The 21,032-nt window shown below is 45.9% G+C and overlaps 2 protein-coding genes across 14 annotated transcripts; one reads left to right on the forward strand and one right to left on the reverse strand.

Moving 5' to 3' along the window:
- The first annotated feature begins 8,109 nt into the window (after positions 1-8,109).
- On the forward strand, positions 8,110-20,403 carry LOC128799603 (IgGFc-binding protein-like). Of its 13 annotated transcripts, none has more exons than XM_053964144.1 (8): positions 10,612-10,695; positions 11,484-11,608; positions 12,595-12,624; positions 13,677-13,765; positions 16,114-16,357; positions 17,072-17,213; positions 17,671-18,002; positions 18,690-20,403. In XM_053964144.1, the coding sequence occupies exons 5-8, from the start codon at positions 16,281-16,283 to the stop codon at positions 19,099-19,101; spliced, it is 963 nt and encodes a 320-aa protein (XP_053820119.1). In that variant the 5' UTR covers positions 10,612-10,695; positions 11,484-11,608; positions 12,595-12,624; positions 13,677-13,765; positions 16,114-16,280; the 3' UTR covers positions 19,102-20,403. The 13 variants fall into 13 exon arrangements, with proteins under 13 accessions (XP_053820112.1, XP_053820111.1, XP_053820117.1 ...); XM_053964140.1 differs by having other exon boundaries at positions 17,801-18,002; XM_053964138.1 differs by having other exon boundaries at positions 10,618-10,695; positions 11,484-11,540; positions 17,801-18,002.
- LOC128799605 (uncharacterized) lies at positions 8,848-10,807 on the reverse strand. The gene is made up of 5 exons (XM_053964148.1): positions 10,787-10,807; positions 10,643-10,686; positions 9,492-10,288; positions 9,020-9,095; positions 8,848-8,927 (listed from the first exon to the last, which is right to left on the reverse strand). Exons 1-5 carry the CDS (start codon positions 10,793-10,795, stop codon positions 8,858-8,860), a joined length of 996 nt encoding a protein of 331 aa, XP_053820123.1. The 5' UTR covers positions 10,796-10,807; the 3' UTR covers positions 8,848-8,857.
- Positions 20,404-21,032: the final 629 nt, after the last annotated feature.

Consider the following 21,032-nt stretch of genomic DNA (forward strand, 5'->3'; position numbering starts at 1 on the left):
ACAGAAAACACATAAACTAAATCCAGGATGAAGACCTTTTAAACCACCCCTCCTCCTCCCAATTCCAAAAACACCCAGCCATGAAACATCACCCGGGATTCTTGATCAAATTACCACCCTTCAGGTAATCTATACTTAAACTATCAAGGGAGAGAGAAGTCTCTCTTGCACCACAGACCCCCCAGGAAACACAGCTGCCCCGCTGTGTTTCCCTGTCACACATGGCAACCGCCCAGAAAAAAAAAATCTGCCAGTGTGACACTCTCCATTCCATGTCACAGTGCTCTCACCACCGTGCATGGACAGACTGCTCATAGGGCTCCTTTAAGGATGCTTTGCCACGGACCCAAAGATACAACAGTTCAGTTTCTCATCCTGGGACTACAGTCCCCCCCATTTTCCCCTGGGGCCGAGGGGTCCAAAAACAGGACTCATCTTCTTCCCGAAGACAGAGGGTATCACCATTCCCTCTTCAGCTTTCTTCGTTTCTCGCCATTCTTGTGCTGTTCGAAGCTGAAACAGGTCTCCCTGGGTCACCACTGCATCCCCCTAAAATGCAGTCTCTATTGCAGGAGATTTTGGTTCAGTCTATGGCTAACAAGAAAAGTCCAGCCAAAAGCTACTCCATCATCTCCTCCCACTTAAATATTTCTTCTTCTAACATCTCAAGTCCCGGACTATCTCTCTTCCACTACAAATCAAGGAGGAGTAATACTTTTAAAAAGCCCTCATTTCCTGGAAAGGGTTAAACGTTCAGACTCCTTGGACGGCTGATATCTCGGTCCGGTGTTCCGCCGCCTCCCACGCTGGACATCCCCCCCCCTTCTCCTTCTCCTCTGCCGGCAAATTTCCAGGTGCCGCCAGGCTCTCTGTCTCTTTCCCTCTTGGGGGCGGGGGGGGGAACAAAGGCATCTCCACTCCTCTCCACCCTTCCGTCCACAGGAGCTGGCTGGGTTCCAGACCCTCAGCCCCCTCGGCCTACCTGGACAAGGCCGCGTGGCTTCCCCTCCCCCACCCAGCCCGTGGCTGGGCAGGGGAGAGTTTGCACTCTCTGACGACCAGAACTAAAAGAGACAGTTCCCCTGGGAGTTCTTGCTTTTAACCCCCTGTGTTCTCAGAGGCGTGTCCATACTTTCAGTGGTCACTCCAGGTGCCAATATCCAAACCTGACCACTGATTGGTTTGACCCAACTTCCTGGAAAAAATTCACTTCCATGTCAAACCACGACAAAATCTCATCCCAATAAGTTGCTACCCGCCCCTGGGACCAATAAAATATCCCCCATTCAAAATCTAGTTTCTCCCTTTATTATCACATTTTAATGACAGGAACTGTGAAACTCTCTCCTTTTGCTCCTGTTACTTTTACAGTATCTTTGCTTACACTATAACCTTTTGGAATATTTAACAGACAGGTTCTTTCTGCCCCTGTGTCTACCACAAATTCCAATTCTTTTTCTTGGGGACCCACTTTTAAAGTTATCACAGACTCCAGATGGTATTTGTCCCCTAAAAAAATAGAGCCTCTAACATCCCTATTCTTCTGCTGTGCTCATCTCTCGGAAGATTTTCAGATCTGTTGCCCTCTTAGGACAATCTCTCCTATTATGTCCTTTGCTCTTACAGTAAAAGCAGACATTCCTGGAATGCTCCTGAGACTTGGTTTGTATTGGGGTTTATTCTTTCCTGTTCCCCTGTCCCTACTACCGTCATATCTAGGAGTAGTGCTTGTGTGGTTTTGATTTTTTTTTCTTGTAATTGTTTTCTTGCATGGTGACTGCCACAATCTTTGCTTTTAGTTTGGCTTTGGCCACAGACTTTCTGAGCCTTCTTTAATAAGTCATCTAATGATTTGTCATGTCGATCTTCAATTTTTCCCATTATCCGCCCAAGCACAAAGTTAATCCTTAACAAAGCTTTTCTCACATCAGTCTCAGGATCCATTCCGGAACGTTGCCTTATATTTCTCCCAAGTCTGTCCAACCATTCAGTTGGAGCTTCCCCTTTCCTTTGCTGTGCCTCAAAAGTCCCTTCAGCATTTTGCCTTTGAGATGCTGCCCCTTTTATTCCCTTGATTATTAAATTACAATACTCATTCATATGTTTTCTCCCCTCCTCATTATTTTTACCCCACTCAGGAGGTGCAGTTGGCATTTTGTCCTCTCTGGGGCGGGGGGGGGGGGGGGGGGGGGGCTGTGGATTTTCTTTACTCCAGGCTTTTATGCCTGCAATTTTGATCATTTCCCTTTCTTCTGGAGAAAACAGTATCTTTATTATCGACTGCATTTCTTCACAGGTATAAATGTTTGAACTTAAAAATTGGTCTAATTGTTCAGCAGTGCTTATGGGATCCTTCAAAATCCCTTTGATTTCCTTTTTAAAATTCCTCAGAAGAAGTCAAGGGAGCATTCACAAACTTAGTTCCACCCCCTCCCATCGGGACCTCTCTTAGTGGAAATAGATCCCAGTCTTTTTCTATAGCCTTTCTCCCGTGTCCTGAGGAAGAGTCCGGAGAATGTTGCCTTCTAACTGAACTTCTTGTGTTCCTATAAGGGGGGTCCTCCAGAGAAAGAGAGTTTCTTTGAGCTGGAGCTGCAGTTACCAGGGGAACGGAGCTCAGGGGAGCATGGGTAGGGTTTGCTGCTGGAACCGCCAAAGGAGGGGGCATATAAAAAGCAAAGACTTACGGACGTCCGGATGCTCTCAGGCACTTAAGCCAAGACGAGCATGTTTTGTGAACAAAAGAATAAATACCATAAAAACAAAGGAATAAAAAAACATGCACTGTTGCATATTCATACATACTTCATGGTTATGCATACATTCTATTTAAAATAAGAAATTCTGTCTGGAATATGTCAACTCCTTCTTCTAATCCCACAGCGTCTTCAAGTCTGAGCAAGGCCTGAAGAAATTAGCTTCTTCTGATAAGAGAACCATAAATTCCTCTTCTCTGGAAGATTTAGGTGTTTTGGGATTGTTATCTCATTCTTTAAAAAAAACCCCACATACATAGCTTCTATTTTAACTACAAAACTACATTTACCATACTATTAAAATGTTAATACAGCACTTCTAATCAATATAACATAATTCATTTAGCATTCAATTTAATATTTGCGAAAAGCCTATCATAAAATATGCATTTTTCACACTTGTCAACTTTATGTTTGGGTAGCGTTGTTTATTATGAAAAACAGAATGTGATAAACAGATTTCAGGGACACAAAAACAGTTGCAGACTTCCCATACTTGAGGAATCCATTGAACAGAGGAAAACTACAGGATTCATTTGTCACGTATGCATTGAAAAGGTAGAAAGGTCAGAACAAACGAAGCGGAGCAGAGGAAGTGACAGGAATATGAATATGCATTCATATTTTGTGTATTCAAGACTTCTGTAAATAAAAGGGCTTTGTAATACTTGTGATTTTTGCAGTGCGCATTAGGGAATTATCCCACGTACTGCCCGGCCATCGCAATAAACATATACTTTCTAACTTTAAACTGTTAGAGAGTTTTTTGTCTGTCTCAGTTGGATATTGATATAAGATTGATATTCATATTTTGGTAAATCAACAGGATGTGAGAGAATGGCTCCCCTCTGATAGAGAGCAGGTTTAGATCAGCTTCTAGGAAAAAATCTTCCCTGTGAGGGTAGTGAGGTCCTGGCACAGGTTGTCCAGAGAAGCTGTGGCTGCCCCATTGCTGGAAGTGTCCAAGGCCAGTTTGGGCAGGGCTTGCAGCAACCTTGTCTAGTGGAATCTGTCCCTGGCCATGGCAGGAGGGTTGGAAGTAGAGGCTCTTTAAGGTCCCTTCCAACCCACACCATTCTCTGATTCTATGATTCCATCAGTGGTGCGTGATGTGGTGTTTGGGAGTGCCTTGGGCAGAGCAACCACAAAATGACAGTTTTCCACTGTGGGGATAAAAAGGACAAGGCAGCAGAACTGCCCCCTTGGATTGCTGGAGGGCACATTTTGTCCTTTTTAGGAGATCCATTGACAGAGTCTCTTGGGAGTCAGTCCTGAAGGGAAAAGGAATCCAGGAAAGCTGGAGATTCTTTTAAAAGGCAATTTTAAAGCTCCAGGAGCTTCCACAATGTGCCATAGGACAAGCCAGTGTGGGAAAATGACTGGCTTTGTTAAAGAGGGACCTAACCCTAACCCTAACCCTTAGGCAGGAACTCAGGGCAAAAAAGAGCATGTGTCATCTCTGGAAGGAAAGGCAGAAAATTTAGGGGATTACAAGGATGTTGTGAGGTGATATAGCAAGAGAAGAGCCAAAGCCAAACTGGAACTTAATTTGGCCAGTGTGATTAAAGTTAATAAGAAAAGTTTCTATAAATCCCTTGGCAACAAAACGAGGGCTCAGGAAAGTCTCCATCCTTTGCTGGGTGCAGAGGGCAGTGCCATGTCAGGGAGGAGGAAAAGGCTCAGTCTTTAATACCAAACCCAGTTGTCCTGAGGATGCTCAGTTCCTGGGGCTGGAAATTGGTGACAGGGAGCTGAGTGAAGCCCCTGAATCCACTGACTGGAGCAAACAGTCAGTGACCTGCTCTGCCAATGAGACACACATACAAGTCCTTGGGCACAAATGAGATGCACCTGAGGGAGCTGGAGAAAGAGCTGGCCAATCCTATTTCACTCATTTCTCAGAAGCTCTGGTAAACTGAAAGAGTTCCTATTGACTCAAAATTAGCAAATGTGCTGCCCTTCTATGAGAAGGATTGGAAGGAGGATTCAGGGAGCTCCAGACCTGTCTGAGACATGGGGTTAGGAATTAGAGGGATATTGATTACAAATAGATATTTAGAATATATATATTGCTTAATATTTGCTGCATTTTACTGTGCTAACTACCTGTAAAGGGAAGACACAGTGTAAGTGTTAGAGCAATATGAAAGAATGCAAGGATGTGTGATAAGGGAAGGATGATGTTCATCAAAACAGGACAAAGTTATAAGACTACCAAGACAACAAGGCTCCTCTGACCCCCGAACTGGATCAGTAAGCATGTGCAAGACAGGGTGAGGAGGTCAACTTTGATGAAGACTACTTACTTCATCCCCCTGCGACCCCCAAGACAACCACCAGAGACAAGTACACAGGTGCAAGGAACTGATAAGTTAATTAGCATACAAAGTGGGATAAGGTGGACCCAGGAAATGAATATGCATAAATGTATTACAAAATATAATGTATATGTAACATTTTAGAGGATGAAAAAGAACGCTGAGAGCAAGGAGATGCATATGCCTTTGCCGAAGTATCCCACATGCGCCCAGCCAAAAAAAAATACATACCTACTTTATAACTCACTTTGTCTTTTAGAGTTTTAGAGTCTTTCCATATATTGTGTCAGCCTGACCTCTGTACTGGGGAAGGCCATGGAGCAGATAATCCTGAGTGCTATCCTACAGCATGTGCAGGACATGCGCAGGGGATCAGGCCCAGAGAGTGCACATTTGGGAAAGGCAGGTCCTTCTGTGACAGAATGACCCACTCAGTAGGGAAGGGTGGTGGATGTGTATTTATAGACATCAGTAAAGCCTTTGACACTGGAGAAGCTGGCTGCTCATGGATTGGACAGGGGAACTGTTTGCTGGATGAAAAACTGGCTGACGCTCAAGCCCAGAGAGCGGTGGAGAATGGAACTATGTCCTGCTGGGGCCAGTGTAGCAGGACATGTTCCCTGCCTCAAGAGCTTGCTAACTGGTGAAATAAATCACTAAAGACCGCTTGTCTCATGGTTATTTGGGTGCCACGGAAGTGACACTTCTACCTGACAATAAACATCTTGCTGTGGAAGCAAGATTGTGGAAAGATAAGCTGGAATTTTTCTGACAGACACTTCACAATCTATTAAAGCTACACCAAGCTTTCACAAAGTAGAAGTCTTCTGCACATTCCCTGGAAATGTGTGGGGCATTTCCCCCAAAGTCAGGATGCTGGTTTTGTGGTTCCTCTCTTGAGGGTTGAGTGAAAGGACTCTGTGCATACTCTTGCCAGTTTGGTGGTAAATTACATTGACTCCTAATCTATACTATTTCTTTCCTAGTTTTGATATAGATACCTTAATGTTGTGCACTGTTTTATGCAATCTACTAGTAGTTCTTTTGTTTTATACTGTGTAGTAAATAAGTCTGTTCAAAACCTTTCGTCTATTATCTCCTGTCTATTCAATAAATAACTCATTTTACAATAGACCTGATCTGCCACTCTTGTGAGCCAGAGTGGTTTAAGTGCAGGCCACCTAATTCAAGCTGTATCCAAAAATCTTAGCCTAAGAGAGGGCTTGTCTGAAGCTCCCACTCTATCCATAACACCCAATTACATGTGGGTGACCCCAGGAGTCAGTGCTGGGTCCAGACCTGTTTAACATATTTATTGATGATCTGGATGAGGGGATCAAGTAGAAGTCAAACTAAGTTCACAAATGACACCAACTTGTGTGGGAGTGTGGATCTGCTGGAGGGCAGAAGGACTCTGCAGAGGGATCAGGACAGGTTGGATCAAGAGGCTGAACCTGTCTTCTCCCCCACTGGGACACCTGTTGGGTAGGAATCATGCCCCAAGTGCCTCCACCTGAGGGACTCAGCCCATGGAAAGGGACGTAGAGCAGGTCCGGAGGGACTCATATCCCCCATCTGGGCACCCATCTCTCCCAGGAGTTTTTTCATCAGGTTTTCTCTTGCTGTCCCTTCCTGAAGCTGGAGTGATGGAGCAGCCTGGGGGGGCACCTGGGGTCAGCCAAGGTCGCCCACCTCAAACCTCCCCCACTTTTAGAATCCCGGGCTGGTTTGGGTTGGAAGGGATTTCAAACGTCATCTCGATCCACCCCCTGCCATGGGCAGGGGCATCTTCAACTATCCCAGGTTGCTCCAAGCCCTGTCCAACCTGGCCTTGGACACTTCCAGGGATGGAGCAGCTGCAGCTTCTCTGGTGTGCCAGGGTCTCACCACCCTCACAGGGAGAAATTTCTTCCCAGTATCCCATCTAACCCTGCCCTCTGGCAGGTGAAAACCCTCACCCTCCATCCTGTCCCCAGACAAAGACCCTCCCCAACTCTCCTGGAGGCCCGTTTCTATATTATATTTTATATCTCTATTAGATTTGTACCTACATACATATCAGCCCAAGAAGTGGTTCAGGCAGTCCATGACTGTTGTGGCCACCTGGGGTAGCCCCTTTTGGGGGGTGCGGGGGAGTGCCAGGGGTTTGGGCAGATTTATGGATTATTTTAGAGAGCCTCAGGAGGTTTTAGAGGGAGGATTGGGAGGGTCCCTGAGGGTTTATATGGTGTTTGGGGACAGAAGCTATGGAGCATTTTGAGGGCATTCTAAGGGTATTTGGGATTACTGGGGAGTCTGTAGGGGATGAAGGGGGTCTCTGGAGTTTTGGTGAGGGGGCTACAGGAGTGTGTACTCCAGGTCCCCAAAGTCCTCTCAACCTCTTCTTCATCTGACATCTAGCATCTTCTTCTCCACCTGTCAGGGAAACTCACCACACAGACTCTGTTCCCGATTCCCATGAAATTTTTGATGTGCGCAACACGCAGGAATGTTTTTCCTGCAATTTTCCTGGCTCCAAGAGGGACCACGGGAGTGGCACGAAAAAGTGGGAGGGCTCGTCCATCCCCCACATCGGCAATTGCAGTTTTGATTCAAATTTTAATTAAAGGCTGAACTGTTGCTGATACTGCGATAGGGTCAGGGTCTTTCTCTACATTGTTGTCATCACGCTAATTCCCAGGAGACACTCGAGGGGCACTTGGAGGCCAGTTGGGGGGTGCTTACGGGATCATTAAAGGGTCTGGAGGGGCACTTGGCGGTCCGAGGGTACACAAAAGGGGCATTTTGGGGGCAAGTAGGGGACGGGGGGCGGGCGGACTTAGGGACCCTGAGGAGCACTTGAGGGTCGGGAGAGGGAAACTGGGGGTACTTATGGGGCCCCGCGGGGCACTTACGTTCAGGGAAGCACTTGGGGAGCAGCCGGAACAGTACTTAGGGGCCAGTCCCGGCTCTGACGGGACTCTCGGGGCCGCGGGGCATGACGGGAACCGCAGTCCCGGCCCTATCGGCGTCCTACGGAGCCCCGCGGCCTTTCGGTAGTTGTAGTCCAGGAAGTGAACAAACTGGCGCGGAACCAGCGGCCAATGGGAGGCGGGAGGTCACGAGGGTTTTTTGGGGGCTCAGGGGGAGCTTCTGACGCCCCCCATGACCCCCCCCCCCCCAGCGCCCTCAGGGGCGGAGGGACACCAGAACCCCCCGGAGCCACGTCGGCCGTGTGAAGGTGAAGAAGACAGGTGAGCCCTGTTTCCACGGGTTTGGGGGTTCCCTGCCTCGATATGCCCAATAAACCCCCAGGCGCCCCTATAAACTTGCTGGTCCCCACAGACCCCTCAGCACTGTCCTGGGCCCCCCAAAACATCCCACAGACCCCCGCATTGTTAAAGACCCCCCAAAGCTCAAGGATCCCCCCAAACCCCTTCCTGGGCCCCCAATATCTTTCAGATTTTCCCCAATACTCCTAGAGTCTCCCCCAAAAATCCCACAGACCTCTTCTAGACGCCCTATAGACACCCAGTGCCCTCCCAACCACTCCCGATTTCCAGCTCTCACCATACACCCCCCCAAATTCCTTCCGCAACCTCAGAGCCTCTCCAAACACCCCATAGACCCTCCCGGACCCCCTAGAGACAGCCAGTACCCCACCAACCTTTGAGCCCCCAGAACCCCCCAAATACTCTTGGGAACGTTTAGCGGGAGACGGAAGTGGGGGCAATCTCAAAGGTGCGGAGGTAAGGGAGGGAGTTTGGGGGGGTCTCCCCACCTCCCTGGTGCAATTTTGGGGTGTCACTGCTTTATTGGCCCCACCATGGGTTGGGGGTGCCCAGGTGGGCATTCCAGGAGGGTCTCGATGGCCCTGGGTGGGGAAGGGAGAGCAAATGGGGAGTTAGGGGGACCTAGGGTAGGCACAGGGGCAGACCCCTGAAATTTGGGGTGGGGATATCTTACCGAAGGCGTCCCCTTATGGTCCGGCAGTGGCATTGCAGCATCCAGAGGAGGGGGTCCTCAAGACGGTCGGGGGGGGCTGCATGTCACAGTGGGTGGCAGTCCCACAAGTGTTCCACCAATCCCACAAGGGACTTTCAGAAGTGTCTCCCCAACCCAAAAGTGCCCCCTCAGCCCCTCAAGTGACCCCTGACCCACAATTGCCCCCCTCTCCCCACAAATTACTGCCCCTGGCCCACAAATGACCACCTTAGCCCACAAGGGCACCTCTAGCCCCACCAGTGACCCCCTGGCCCAAAAGGGAACATCCAGGCCCACCTGTGACCCCTCTGACCCACAAATGCCCCCCAGTCCACAAAGATGCCTCATGACCCTCAATCACCCCCCAGCCTTTGAGTGACCCCCATGACCCACAAGTGACCCGACAACACTCAAGCGACCCCCATGACCCTCAAGGGCTCCTCTGGTGCCTCACCCAGTGGCTGCTGCCACGCCGCCCCCTGTAGGGCATCACGTGCACTGCTCCTGATTGGCTGTGGGGCCTCACGGGGCTCACGTGACCTCAAGCCTGGCCCTCCCTGGCACAGGGGCTCAGGAAGCACCTCCCATGCAGGCCGCAGGGCTTCCTGGGAGTCACGTGACTTCCAATATGGTGCACACCACAGAGCCCCGAGGCAATCATGTGACTCCCAAAATGGCTCCTGCAGCAAAGGCTCATGGGACTCTCGCTTCTCACAGGGTGGTGCCCCTTGGTGCAGAGGCACACAGCAGCTGCTGCTGATTTGCCACGGGGCATTGTGGTAGTCACGAGGTAACTGTGAGTATCGTGCCTCCTGCAGGGTATCCAGAGAGCTGTTCCTCATTGGCTGGAGGGCCTTGTGGGAGTCACGTGGCCTCCAGCATGGATCCTGCCACAAGGGCTCCTGGGAGACAGCCTGGGGTGACGACACCCGCTGGTGCTTGCAGAAGTGTGTCCTGATTGGCCATGGGGCCTCAGCTGGGTTCCGCGGCTGCCAGGGCACTGCCCCCTGCAGGGCGCCGGGGGGATCACGTGACCTCCCCCGTGGCACTCCCTGCAGGGAGCCCTGGGGAGCAGCAGAGCCCAGCAGGGCCCTGCCCACCAGGGGCGTGTCCAGTGCGGGCTCCTCCCCTCGGTATCGCCTCAAGCGCCATTGGACGAGGGGGTCATCGAGGGTGGAGCTGAAGGGGGCGGAGTCAAGCAGAGGTTTCACCCTCTCCATCCTGGGAGGGCGGGGCCTGAGCTGGGCCTGGCTGTGGGGGAGGAGAGGGTTGGGGAGGGTCGAGAACCCCCGAAATGCTGACCCTGCAGGGCTGATGGTCTCAGGAGGAATTTGAGGGGCTGCGGGACGCACTTATGGGCAGAATGGGGGGTCCGGTGCATCACCTGGAATCGGGTGGGGTAGTTGGGGGTCCCTGAGGCACTCTTGGAGAACACTGGGACAAGGGAGGGAATTGGCAGGCACTTAGGGGTCTGGGGCGGCATCTGGGTGTCTGGGGAGCAGTTGGAGTCTGGGACAACACTGAGGGAACGGGGGAGCAGATTGGGGCCTCCAGGGGGCACCTGGGGATCCCGAGGGGCACTTGAGGCTGGGCCTGCTCTCCCACCTCCTTTGCACCAGACGCTCCGTTCGCTGCTCCAGGCTGAGACTCTGTGGGAGGTATGAGGGAAGTGACGCGGGGCCCCCCAAATTCCCCTCCAGGATCCTCCAAATCCCCCCCTCGGTCCCCTCTGGACCCCTCAGGCCTCACCTGCTCCATCGCCCGCGCTCGCGTTTGGTTTCGCCCCAGCGCTCCGAGCTCGGGCGCTGATTGGTTAAGGGCGGGGACGGGAGGGCGCTGCGGCCAATGGGAGGCGGGAGAGGGGGAAGGCGGGAAGCGGCGGCGCCGAGAGCGGTGGGGGAGGAAGGGGTCCGTGGGAGGGCTTTGGGGATTCCCGGAGGAGTTTGGGGGCTCTGGAGGCACTGAGGGAGGCCCTGGAGTGTAAATGGGGATCCCTGGAGGGGTTTGCGGGTCTGGGGCCGCTGAGAGATGCCCAGGGAGTTCTGGGGGTCACTGGAGTGGTTTTGAGGGTCCCAGAGAGGTTTGGGATCTGCAGGGAAAGGTTTGGGGTGGAGGGAGGTTGGTGTGGTTCTGGGCATCCTAGAGGGGACTTGGTGGTCCAGGAGGGTCGAGGGGGTCCCCGTGTGGTTTGGGAAGCCCTCGGGGTGGTTAAAGTGGCAGAGAGCTGGGATCCCGCTGACAGAGACTCCCAATCTTCTCCATGGACCCCCCAAATCTCCCCTAGAAAATCCAAACCCTCCCAGGGACCCCCAAATCCCGACAGGACTCTCTCAGCTCCCCTTAGATCCGTAAGCCCATCCAAGGGAATTATACCAAAACTGGATGGCACATAAACTTTCTAACACAATTTGAAGCATTAGAAAGCAGGTGTTCTTTATGTGTGCAGGACACACTGAAGGATTTCTCCTTTAATCTGATGTGTGCGGTGAAACTTTACCACAAGGTATGGTCCTGGAGGGACCGTGAACGGGTCTCTGGTGGTCATATTCACAGAATGTTTCCATATTACAGGTGACCATTTCCTTGAAACTTTTTTCCTTGATCATGCGCTGTTACTTCTTGTTACATAACTTGACAAAAACTCCACTATATTCCTCATTACCTATTTGTCCACTGGCTACAGCTATGCTTGTGATTCTCTGTGCATACCTTTACATCCTTTCAGCTTTTTTGCCAGTTAGTCTTTAAGCTCCATCCAACACCTTCAGGGCAACTGAAAATTTCTCTTCTCTGTGTCATTTATCAGAAGCCCTAAAACCCTTCCAGGGGCCCCCATCTCCCTGTAGGGACCTTGTGGTTTGGGAGGTTCAGAGGGCTGAGGGGATCCCCAGGTAGTTTGGGGGGATCCTCATGTGGTTTTGGGAGTCCCTGGATGCTTTGGGGGTGAGGTCTCTTGTCTCTGGACAGTTTGGAGGATGTCTGTGGGGTTCAGGGTTTCCCCACTTCTATGTCTTCATTTTAAGGCAAAAGCCCTTTAATTTCCTGTTTGCTGTTGTCTGTCCTGGCTCCAGCTGGTTTTCTTCAGCTTTTTAGTCATTTGGGCCAGAATTTCCCATTCCCTGGAATTCCCCACTGGGACTTGGGTCATTAATTTTGGGTAAAAAACATCTGGTCTTGGTCTGTCCTTCCCCTGGTGTCATGGGGCCAGAGGGTACCATGGGGACAGCGATTCTGGGAGTTCAGGCAATTTGGGAGGATTGCCATGGGTCCTACACCTGTTGTGACATCCGTGTGGGTCCCACATGTGTCATGGCATCCCTGTCACTCATATCTATCAAGATGTCCTGTGGGTTCCACTCCCATCATTTCCCATCCATGACAGAATCCAGCTGCCAGTTCCCAAATTCTCTGGAACTGTGGGTCATGCCCCCTTCCCCCTGCCCCCATCCTGAAATTCTGCTGAATCTGCCCAAATCTGCATAGTTTGGCTGTGGCTTGGGTATTTTTTATGTGGGTATAGAAGGAGTGACTTTGGGACAAATACTCTGTGTCTGCAGGGGCCTGGGAATTCAAGAGCCAAGGAGCCGGTGAGCGGGGAAGAGTGGGGAGGCTTCTTTCCCTGTTTATTCCTGGTTTTCCTTATTGTTTGTTGATGGGCAGAAATTGAGGAATTTTTTTGCTCAAATTTCAGATTTTTTTACCCTTTCCCTTCCCCAATTTTATGACTTTTCCCTCCTTTTCCCCACAAGTTTCATAATTTTAACCCTTTTTCTTCCAAAATTTTGGGGTTTAAACACTTTTTTCCCCAAGTTTTAATTTTTTTTTGCCCATTTCCCCCTAAGTCTCAGAATTTTGCTCTTTTTGTGCACTCTTCTCCCAAATTTCAGATTTTTTCCCTCATCATGCCCAAAATTTGGTGGGTTTTTCTTCCCCCTTTTGAGGCCAAATTGAGCATTTGGGAGGGATTGTGTGGGACAAGGTGAGTTACGGGTTTTCCTGGATGTTGAGCTCCATTTTGATCCGAATTTGGGGGATGTTGGGCAAAAAAATACCCATTTTGATAAAAACTGGGAGGAGTTGGGGGAATATTCATCATTTCCATGAAATTTTAGTGTGGATTTGGTGGAAATGGGGTATTGAGATGGCATCAAGGGCAGGGGTTGCTGGGAGGGCTGTGTCAGCATTTTAACCCCATTTTGACGTGAATCTAGGTGCTTTTAGTTAAAATTCATCTATTTTTTTAGTGAATCTGATATGACCTCAAGGTGGGGTGGTGGGGGGATGAGGTGGAGGGAAGTTTTATCTCTGTTTAATTGCATTTTGACCAGAAGGGAGGGGATTGGGGGAAAAAATATTTTGACCCAAAATGGGAGAATTTGGGAAGAAAAACCATTTTGATCCAATGGGGAATTTTGGACAAAATTTTTAGAGTTTGGAATGTTTCAAGTGGATTTGGGGGCAGTGGGGGCCAAAATAAGCCCCAGTAGGTTTTTGTGGGGTGAAAAAAGGCATTTTGGGGTATTAAAAGACATTTTGGGGTAATTTGGGAGTTATTTGAGGCTTCTGGAAACACCCCAGGGCTCACATGGATTTTTCCCTTAAAATAACAGTTTTTAGTGATTTTTGGTGTTTTTCGCAGGGATGGCACAAGATGGGATCTGGTGGCTCCTCCTTCCCTTCTGTAAAACTCCTGTTTTCCATGCAAAATCCCCAAATTTCCTGGATTTTGTACGTATTTCCATGCTTTTTAGCACAGAAAATTAAATCCTCAATCCCTGGGCTTTTTTTTTTCCAGAAAATTCCCCTCTTCCTTCATTTTACATTTTCTCCAACAACCTCTCAAACCTCTCAGCTGCAGATTTATTATTTTCAACCAAAAAACTCATTTTGAAATATTTTTTTAATCCAAAAGCCTTTAGACTCTTCCAGTTTTTTTCATGAATGCCTCATTAATTTTCTTGGGAAAAATCCCCTTTTTCCTCACTTTCTACTTTTCTACAGCAAAAAAAAAAAAAAAAGTGCACTTTGTCCTGGATATTTTGGTTTACTTTTTGGTTTTTTGGTTTGTTTTTTTTGGGTTTTTTTTTTTTGTGTGTTTTTTTTATTCTGTTTTTTTTTGGGTTTTTTTTGGTTTTTTTTTTTTTTTTTTTTTTTTTTCTAAAATTCTAATGATCGGTTTTAATGTTTTTCCAGGACATAACCCCATATGCTGGAATTGTATATTTTCCATGGAAAAAAGATTGATTTTTAAAAGGTGTTTTTTAATGAAAAAAAGTCATTTTTTCTTTTTTTTTTTCATAAAAGCAGTTGGTTCTTAAGGAAAAAAAAAAACCTTTTATTCCTTATTTTCCTGGCTTTTTTCTAATTTTCATTAAAACCTTTTATCAACCCAATTTTTAGATAGTGTTTTAAAGAAAAAAAATTTTATTCCCTTTATATTTTCTTGTTTATTCTTTTTTTCTGGTTTAATTTTATTTTAAAAAATTAGTCATTAAGGAAAAAAGCCCTCTTGAACTCTGTTTTAGGTTTCAAGTATTTTTAAAGGTAAAAACCTCTTTCACTCTGTTCTAATTATTAAAATCCCAGTGGCTTATTTCCCTCTTGATTTTTCTTCAAAATCCCTCTATTTAGAAAAACAACTCTTTTTCATGTATTATTTCAGAAAGCCCCCTTTAATCCTATTTTTTATTCACAGTCAAACCTCATTATTCCCTATTTTTCCCCCAAAACACTCAAATTCCATTTTTTTCCAGAAAAAATGATGAGAATTAATTTTTTTATCCAAAATCCCCAATTCCCTGTTTTTTTGGGTTTTTTTTAATTAAAAAAATCCATATGATGGGCTTTTATATATACACCAAGTTTTAATAAATTTTTATCTCATTTTCCTGTTTTTTTTTTTTTTCCCTGACAATCTTAAGAATTTTTTTTTTCTTCTTTTAATTAGGAGAAGATAGCCAGTCTTTTTAACCTTTTAACCTGTTTTGGGGCAAAAAGGGACTATTTTGTTGTTTTATAGGATTAAAAAAAACCCTGAAAATATTTTTGATCCTTTTAAAGTATCTTTTGTTTAGTTTTCCTTTAATATATTTACATATTTTATATTTTTTTATATATACATTTTATCCTATTCAAAATACATAAAATTTTAATTGGCTATTAATCATATTAAATAGTGTAATTGAATAGCATAATATTGATTAATAGGACAGTAATTGCTTATTAATTCTTATCTGTATTTTATATGTTGGGGATATATTAATAATATACGTACACTACTATACTTTTATATGAATGTATAATATCTCTGCTGTAATTATATAAAAAATACAACATATGATCTATTCTGCTGTAATTATGTTGCTATTATAATTTTTCTTGATTTGCATTTTTTAGTAAAAATTTCTGTGAAAATTCAGTATAAAATTATTTAAAAGTTTATATGGATGTACAAAAAATGTGGATTACAAAAGCACGTAATATATTTTCTTTTCATATAGTGTATTAGTCCATTTATTAATAAAGCACATGATATATTGCTATTATATATGACTTTATCTAGTTATTAAGAGAATTATAAATTATGGAATACCTACAAATTACTATAAATATAATTATATAATACAGTTAAAAATTATTTTACAATGTAATATGACACAGAGTTGCATAACATTATATGAATGACATAATTTTATTGTATTATAATGTATTATAACTATGGAATTTGTGGATATTATATGTAATAACATAATTATATATTATTATATTTTGTGTTACAATGTAATATCAACTATTATAATTGCTATATTAATTATGTATAATGATAGATTATATTGCAATATAGTGTAATGTAATGGTATATTAATTCTATTCTGGTCTCCAATATACTCTCTACCTTTGTAATTTTGCTCAGTGCCAGAGGGACTGATCAAAGACTGAGTGAGCTGAGCTGCAGCCCGGGCAGGGGGGGATTTTTTTCCTGAGTTTGTCTCTCTTTTAAAGCGGCAAGAAATTTCATTGTTTAATATTGTTTAGGTTTTCTTGTTTAATAAACAGTTTTTTCCACTTTTCTCCAGGGAAGTATTTTTCCCCGAACCGGTTGCGGGGAGGGGCCAGTTGAATCTGCCTTCTAGAGGAACCCCTTTGGGGATTCTCTCCCAAATTTACCTTGAACCAGGACACATCTGCACCAGAAATACCACCACCTGTCCCCAAACCTGCACTGAAGGCTGCCAGTGCCACCATGGTCCGGTCTTTGACAGACACAGATGCGTTCCCAAGGATTACTGTGGATGCTTTAGGGTTGGGGAATACTATAAGGTTGTTTTTCTGGCCTTTTTTTTCCTGGTTTTAGGCATTTGTGTCTTTTTTTCCCTTCATTTTCCCCCTATTTTTATACATTTGCTTCCTTTTCCCTTCTTTTCCTTCTTCCTTATTTTTATGTCCTTACCTATATTTTTCCTGCATTCATTTTCCTTTCTCTCATATTTCTGTGCATTTACCTCTGTTTCCATGGTGGTTTTTTTTCCTGACTTAATGTATTTACGTTTTAAAAATTAATTTCCCCCCATTTTCCCTATTTCTTATGCATTTACACCTTTTGTTTCTTGCATTTTTTTCTATTTTTCTTTCTCATTTTCCTGGCATTTTCCCACTTTCCATCCTTCTATTTTTACGTCATATTTCCCCTGCATTTTCTTTCTTTTCCCCTATTTTTAGACAGTTACATCTTTTTTCTTGGTTGTATTTTTCCCTGTGTTATGCATTTGCATTTCTTTTTCTGCATTTTCCCATTTTTCCTATATTTATGCTTTTCCCCAGCATTTCCCCCCTATTTTTATACATTTATGTATTTTTTCCTGCATTTTCCTTTTTTCCCTATTTATAGGGAAGGTATGCATGTACATCCCTTTGCCTTGCAATTTGTTCACTATTTTCACTATTCTTCTTCACTTATGTCCTTTTTTTCTGCATTTTTTTATTTTTATCTCCTATTTTCCTGGATTTCCCTTTCTTCCTTCTCTCTCCCTGCAGCCCCATGAGATGCTTTTCCAGGATCACTGCCAGCGTCATTGCACCTGTGTCCCTGGCCAGGGCCTTGCCTGCCATGACCATGCTTGCACTGAGGATAAATCCTGTGAAATCCAGGAAAAGGTCTTGGGATGCATCAAAAAAGGTGAGGAAAAATTAGGGAAGAGGGGGTTTTAGATGCAAAGTGGATCTGTGTGTGATAGAGGGGTTGACTGGGGAAAAAAGGGAAGGGGAGGTGGAGGGAACAGAATCCTGTCTCTGTTACTAAGGGTGAGGGATGGGGCAATTCTTCCCATGGTTCCTCCCATGGTTTCTCCTATGCCATGGCTTCTTCCATGGTCTTTCCCATGCTTTTTCTCATTGTTTTTCCCATGGTTTTCCATTCCATGATTTCTCCCATGGTTTGTTCCATGGTTACTACCATAGTTTCTTCCATCCCATGTTTTTTGCCTATTCCATGGTCTTTCCCATCTTGTAGTTTTCTCTCTCATGTGACTTCCCCCACTTTTTTCCCATCCTTTTGCCCAACCCATGGCTTCCCCCAATGCTTATCTCCTATTTCACCCAGCCCATGGCTCATCCTGCTCTCCCTCCCCTCCCAGACCCCTGCAAGTCCCTGCACTGCAGCCCCAAGGAGCGCTGCTGGCCCCACGGTGCCCAATCCCACTGTGTCCCAGCCCTGGGTGCCACATGCTGGGCATGGAGTGACCCACACTTCCACACCTTCAACAGCCTTGACTTTGACTTACAAGGAACCTGCACCTACATCATGGCCGAATCCCATGGGAACGACCCTGGGCTGTTGCCCTTCAGGGTCCAGGCCAAGAATGACATCCGTGGTGGGATCCAATCTGTGTCCTATATCTCCTTGGTCAATGTTGACATCTATGGACAACACATCTCCTTCCACCGGAATGAAGATGGCAGAGTCTGGGTGAGTTGGGTGGAAATGTGAGAATTTGGGCTTTTTCCCAACTTTCTGTTTCATCCAGCTCTTCCCTACCTCCTTCATTTAGCAATGCCAATGTTATTTTGGGATAAATCAGTTAGGTTGGGAGGCTGATTGTTGAAATGTTGGGATATGTCAGGAATAAAAAGTTCAGAAATGGTAGGAACAAAATATGGGGAATAGAATATTTGGATATGTCAGGAAAAGAAAGTTGTGATAAGATTAGAATAAGATTTTGGGATGTGTTGGGAATAAAATATTGGGATATGTCAGTAAAAAACCAAGATATGCCAGGAATAAGATGCTGGGATAAACTAGCAAAAATGTTGGTGTGTCTAGGGAATAAAATATTAGGATATTTCAGGAATAAAATGTTGGGAGGCAGTAGGAATAAAATACTGTGGAGTGTTTGGATATTTTGGGAATAAAATATTGGGTCATAATGGGAATAGAATGCTGGGGCATGTCAGTAATAAAATATGTCAGGAATAAACTGTTGGGATATGTAAGATGTAAAATGTTGGGATATGATGGGATTTAGTGTTGCAATATGCTGGGAATAAAGAATTAGGATATGTGAGGAATAGAATATTAGGATACATTTGGAATAAAATATTGGTGTATGTTGAGAATAAAATATTGAGATAACTGGAAATGTTGTGCCATTGGTAGGGTGAACAGGGAGGTGATGCTGCTCCCAGTGCTCCTGGCAGATGGGAAGGTGCGGGTCCGTCCCACTGGGCTTCGTGTTGTTCTGGATACAGATTTTGGTCTCCGGGTCTCCTACTACTGGAACTGGCACCCCCGATCAACCTCCCCAGCAGCTACTTCTGCCAAGTCCGTGGCCTCTGCAGGAATTTCAACCTCAAGCCCCTTGATGATATCCCCGAGGCTGGTGTATCACTGCAATTATCACATGGGCCAAATCTGGAAAAGTGCTGACTCTGAGGTTAATCACTGGATTTGTTGGGGTTATTGTGATGGACCATGCCCAGTGTGTGATGAGGAGAAGAAGGAGCTTTATGGTGGGAACCACTATTGTGGGATCATCAAAAAATCCTTCCAGGGCCCCTTCAGAGCATAGTGAAGCCTCATGACTTCTATCACAACTGCCTGTCTGACCAGTGTCTGAACAATGGGGCAAGGTCGATCCTCTGCCAGGTGCTGAAGACTTATGCAGCAACGTATCGGAAGCATGGGACCATGTTCTAGAAGGAGTTTGCTAGAATGCTTCCCTGCCAGCAGAGTGTTTTGTGCGTGAAGTAGAGGACGATTCACCTCCGTGAGGATGTAAGTGCGACAGGTTACAGAAGGAGAAGAACAAAGAGCAGAGCACGGGGCTAACACAGAGTGTAGTGTACCAAATTGGAAAAGTCCAGCAACAGCTCATTCACAGAGTCAGCTAAGAACGCTCTCGCTGCTTGAAAAATAAAGTATTTTTAGTGGAATTCATCACACGACTTGGAGATTAGGTATTTTTTAAATTCTTAGTGTAGCTGAGTCTCTGATCACCCAGTCCTTAGATTACCCAAAAAGCCATGCCAAAACAGAAAGCGTTTTTGAAACACCCCTTCTTCGAGCAGTCATGGAACTGAGCACAAAATAGTGCATTTTTGTACCTTCCTTCTCAGATAGACATTCCCTCATATTTCCCACTCTCGCAGCTCTGTTGCCAGTTTTCATAGACAAAAGCTCTAGAAGTAAAAGCAAGTGCAGAGCTGCATCACCCACTTGCCACGCGTAAACTGCATTGAACTCACAGACGGAGGTTATTCATACCCTTCTCCATTGAATCTATATTGTTTTGCCTTGGTCTCATTGCGTAAAGTAAGTGCAATTGTTCCCACAGAGGTCTGGAAGAAGACCAGGTAGCAGCACAAGTAGCTCTTGGTGAATTGCCTCCTTACTTCTGCCAATGTGCATTTGGAAGCCACGCTCCTCTGGCAGCCAGCCCACTGTGCCCAACAGCCCCATGCTCTGCTCTTCTTTCTATATCTTTTGAGACCCGTGGCTCTTTAATTCTCCCGGAGGCAAACTGTCTACTTTAAGCACAGAGCACTGTGCTGGCAGCAGAGAGCTCCTACATACTGCTTCTGCTGAAGCTTGCCTGTAGCTTTCCTCTAAAATTTGTGGAAAATTCTATTGGCACCACATTCAGTTGGCAGTACTCTTTCCTTTTCCATCTGTAACTCACTGACAGATGGCCGCTTCTCTGCTCAATGTACTACCACACAAAATTCAGCTTCACAGGACTAAAGATCCAGAGAGACATGGCTGTGCTTCTGTTCTGTCCGGATCACATAAGGTGAAGAAAGAAGCATTAATGTGCGAGCAGTCACTGGTGCCGTTCCATTTGGATGCTCACTCAGTGAAACTGAAGGCTTAGTGTCGGTTTCTTGGGGTTTGATGGTCAGGGTGACCCCAAGATTGTAAAGAGTCTTTTCTCCCTAGCCTGATGCAGCCAAAGAATGGAATGCATCCAGTTGCGTTTTCAAGGTTGTTTATTTCTTCTTATCTATACATTCTTTCTCTGACCTGCCGAGCTCTGCCTAGCAAGTCCACCACAGCACTCTGCCCCCGAGCCTCGGGTGGCTCCCACCTTATATACTCAAAACTACATGTACTATGTTTACAATTTATTACCAATTCCCATCACCTGTGTAAGACTGTGAATCTCTGCCTTGAACCAATAGAAAAGTGTCACCATCACACCAAGACATAGAGGACAAGACGGAGAAGAAGGCTAGGACACGCCCAAATTCCTCCATCTTGACCCCCTGAATTATATTCTAAAAACCCCAAATTTCTTCTTTTCCACCCTATGTTAATTTAAATATCACACTACTCAAACCCTTTTGGCTTATAATTCCTCATACAAAATTGACAGTTTTTTCCACAGGCTAAAATTGAAGCCACAGATGTTTTTGACTTCATGCCAGGGTCTCCGAGAGCCCTGCCAGGGTCTCGAGACAGCCAGGGCAGCCAGAGGGATGTCCTAGACTCCAACAGCTTAGG

This window comes from Vidua chalybeata, chromosome 24 (genome assembly GCF_026979565.1).
Source record: "Vidua chalybeata isolate OUT-0048 chromosome 24, bVidCha1 merged haplotype, whole genome shotgun sequence".
Classification (NCBI taxonomy): Eukaryota; Metazoa; Chordata; class Aves; order Passeriformes; family Viduidae; genus Vidua; species Vidua chalybeata.

What these genes read in the sequence shown, in the direction of transcription:
- LOC128799605 (XM_053964148.1), bottom strand. An exon ending in GGCGTGGCAGCAGCCACTGG is followed by an intron (nt 9,096 to 9,491) that starts GTGAGGCACCAG and finishes TGTGACATGCAG; the next exon opens with CCCCCCCCGACCGTCTTGAG. An exon ending in ACCATAAGGGGACGCCTTCG is followed by an intron (nt 8,928 to 9,019) that starts GTAAGATATCCC and finishes TTCCCCACCCAG; the next exon opens with GGCCATCGAGACCCTCCTGG.
- LOC128799603 (XM_053964137.1), top strand. Translation starts at nt 13,679, where the DNA reads ATGGCACAAGATGGGATCTGGTGGCTCCTCCTTCCCTTCTGTAAAACT. An exon ending in CTTGGGATGCATCAAAAAAG is followed by an intron (nt 17,214 to 17,800) that starts GTGAGGAAAAAT and finishes CACCTTCAACAG; the next exon opens with CCTTGACTTTGACTTACAAG. An exon ending in ATGAAGATGGCAGAGTCTGG is followed by an intron (nt 18,003 to 18,689) that starts GTGAGTTGGGTG and finishes TGCCATTGGTAG; the next exon opens with GGTGAACAGGGAGGTGATGC.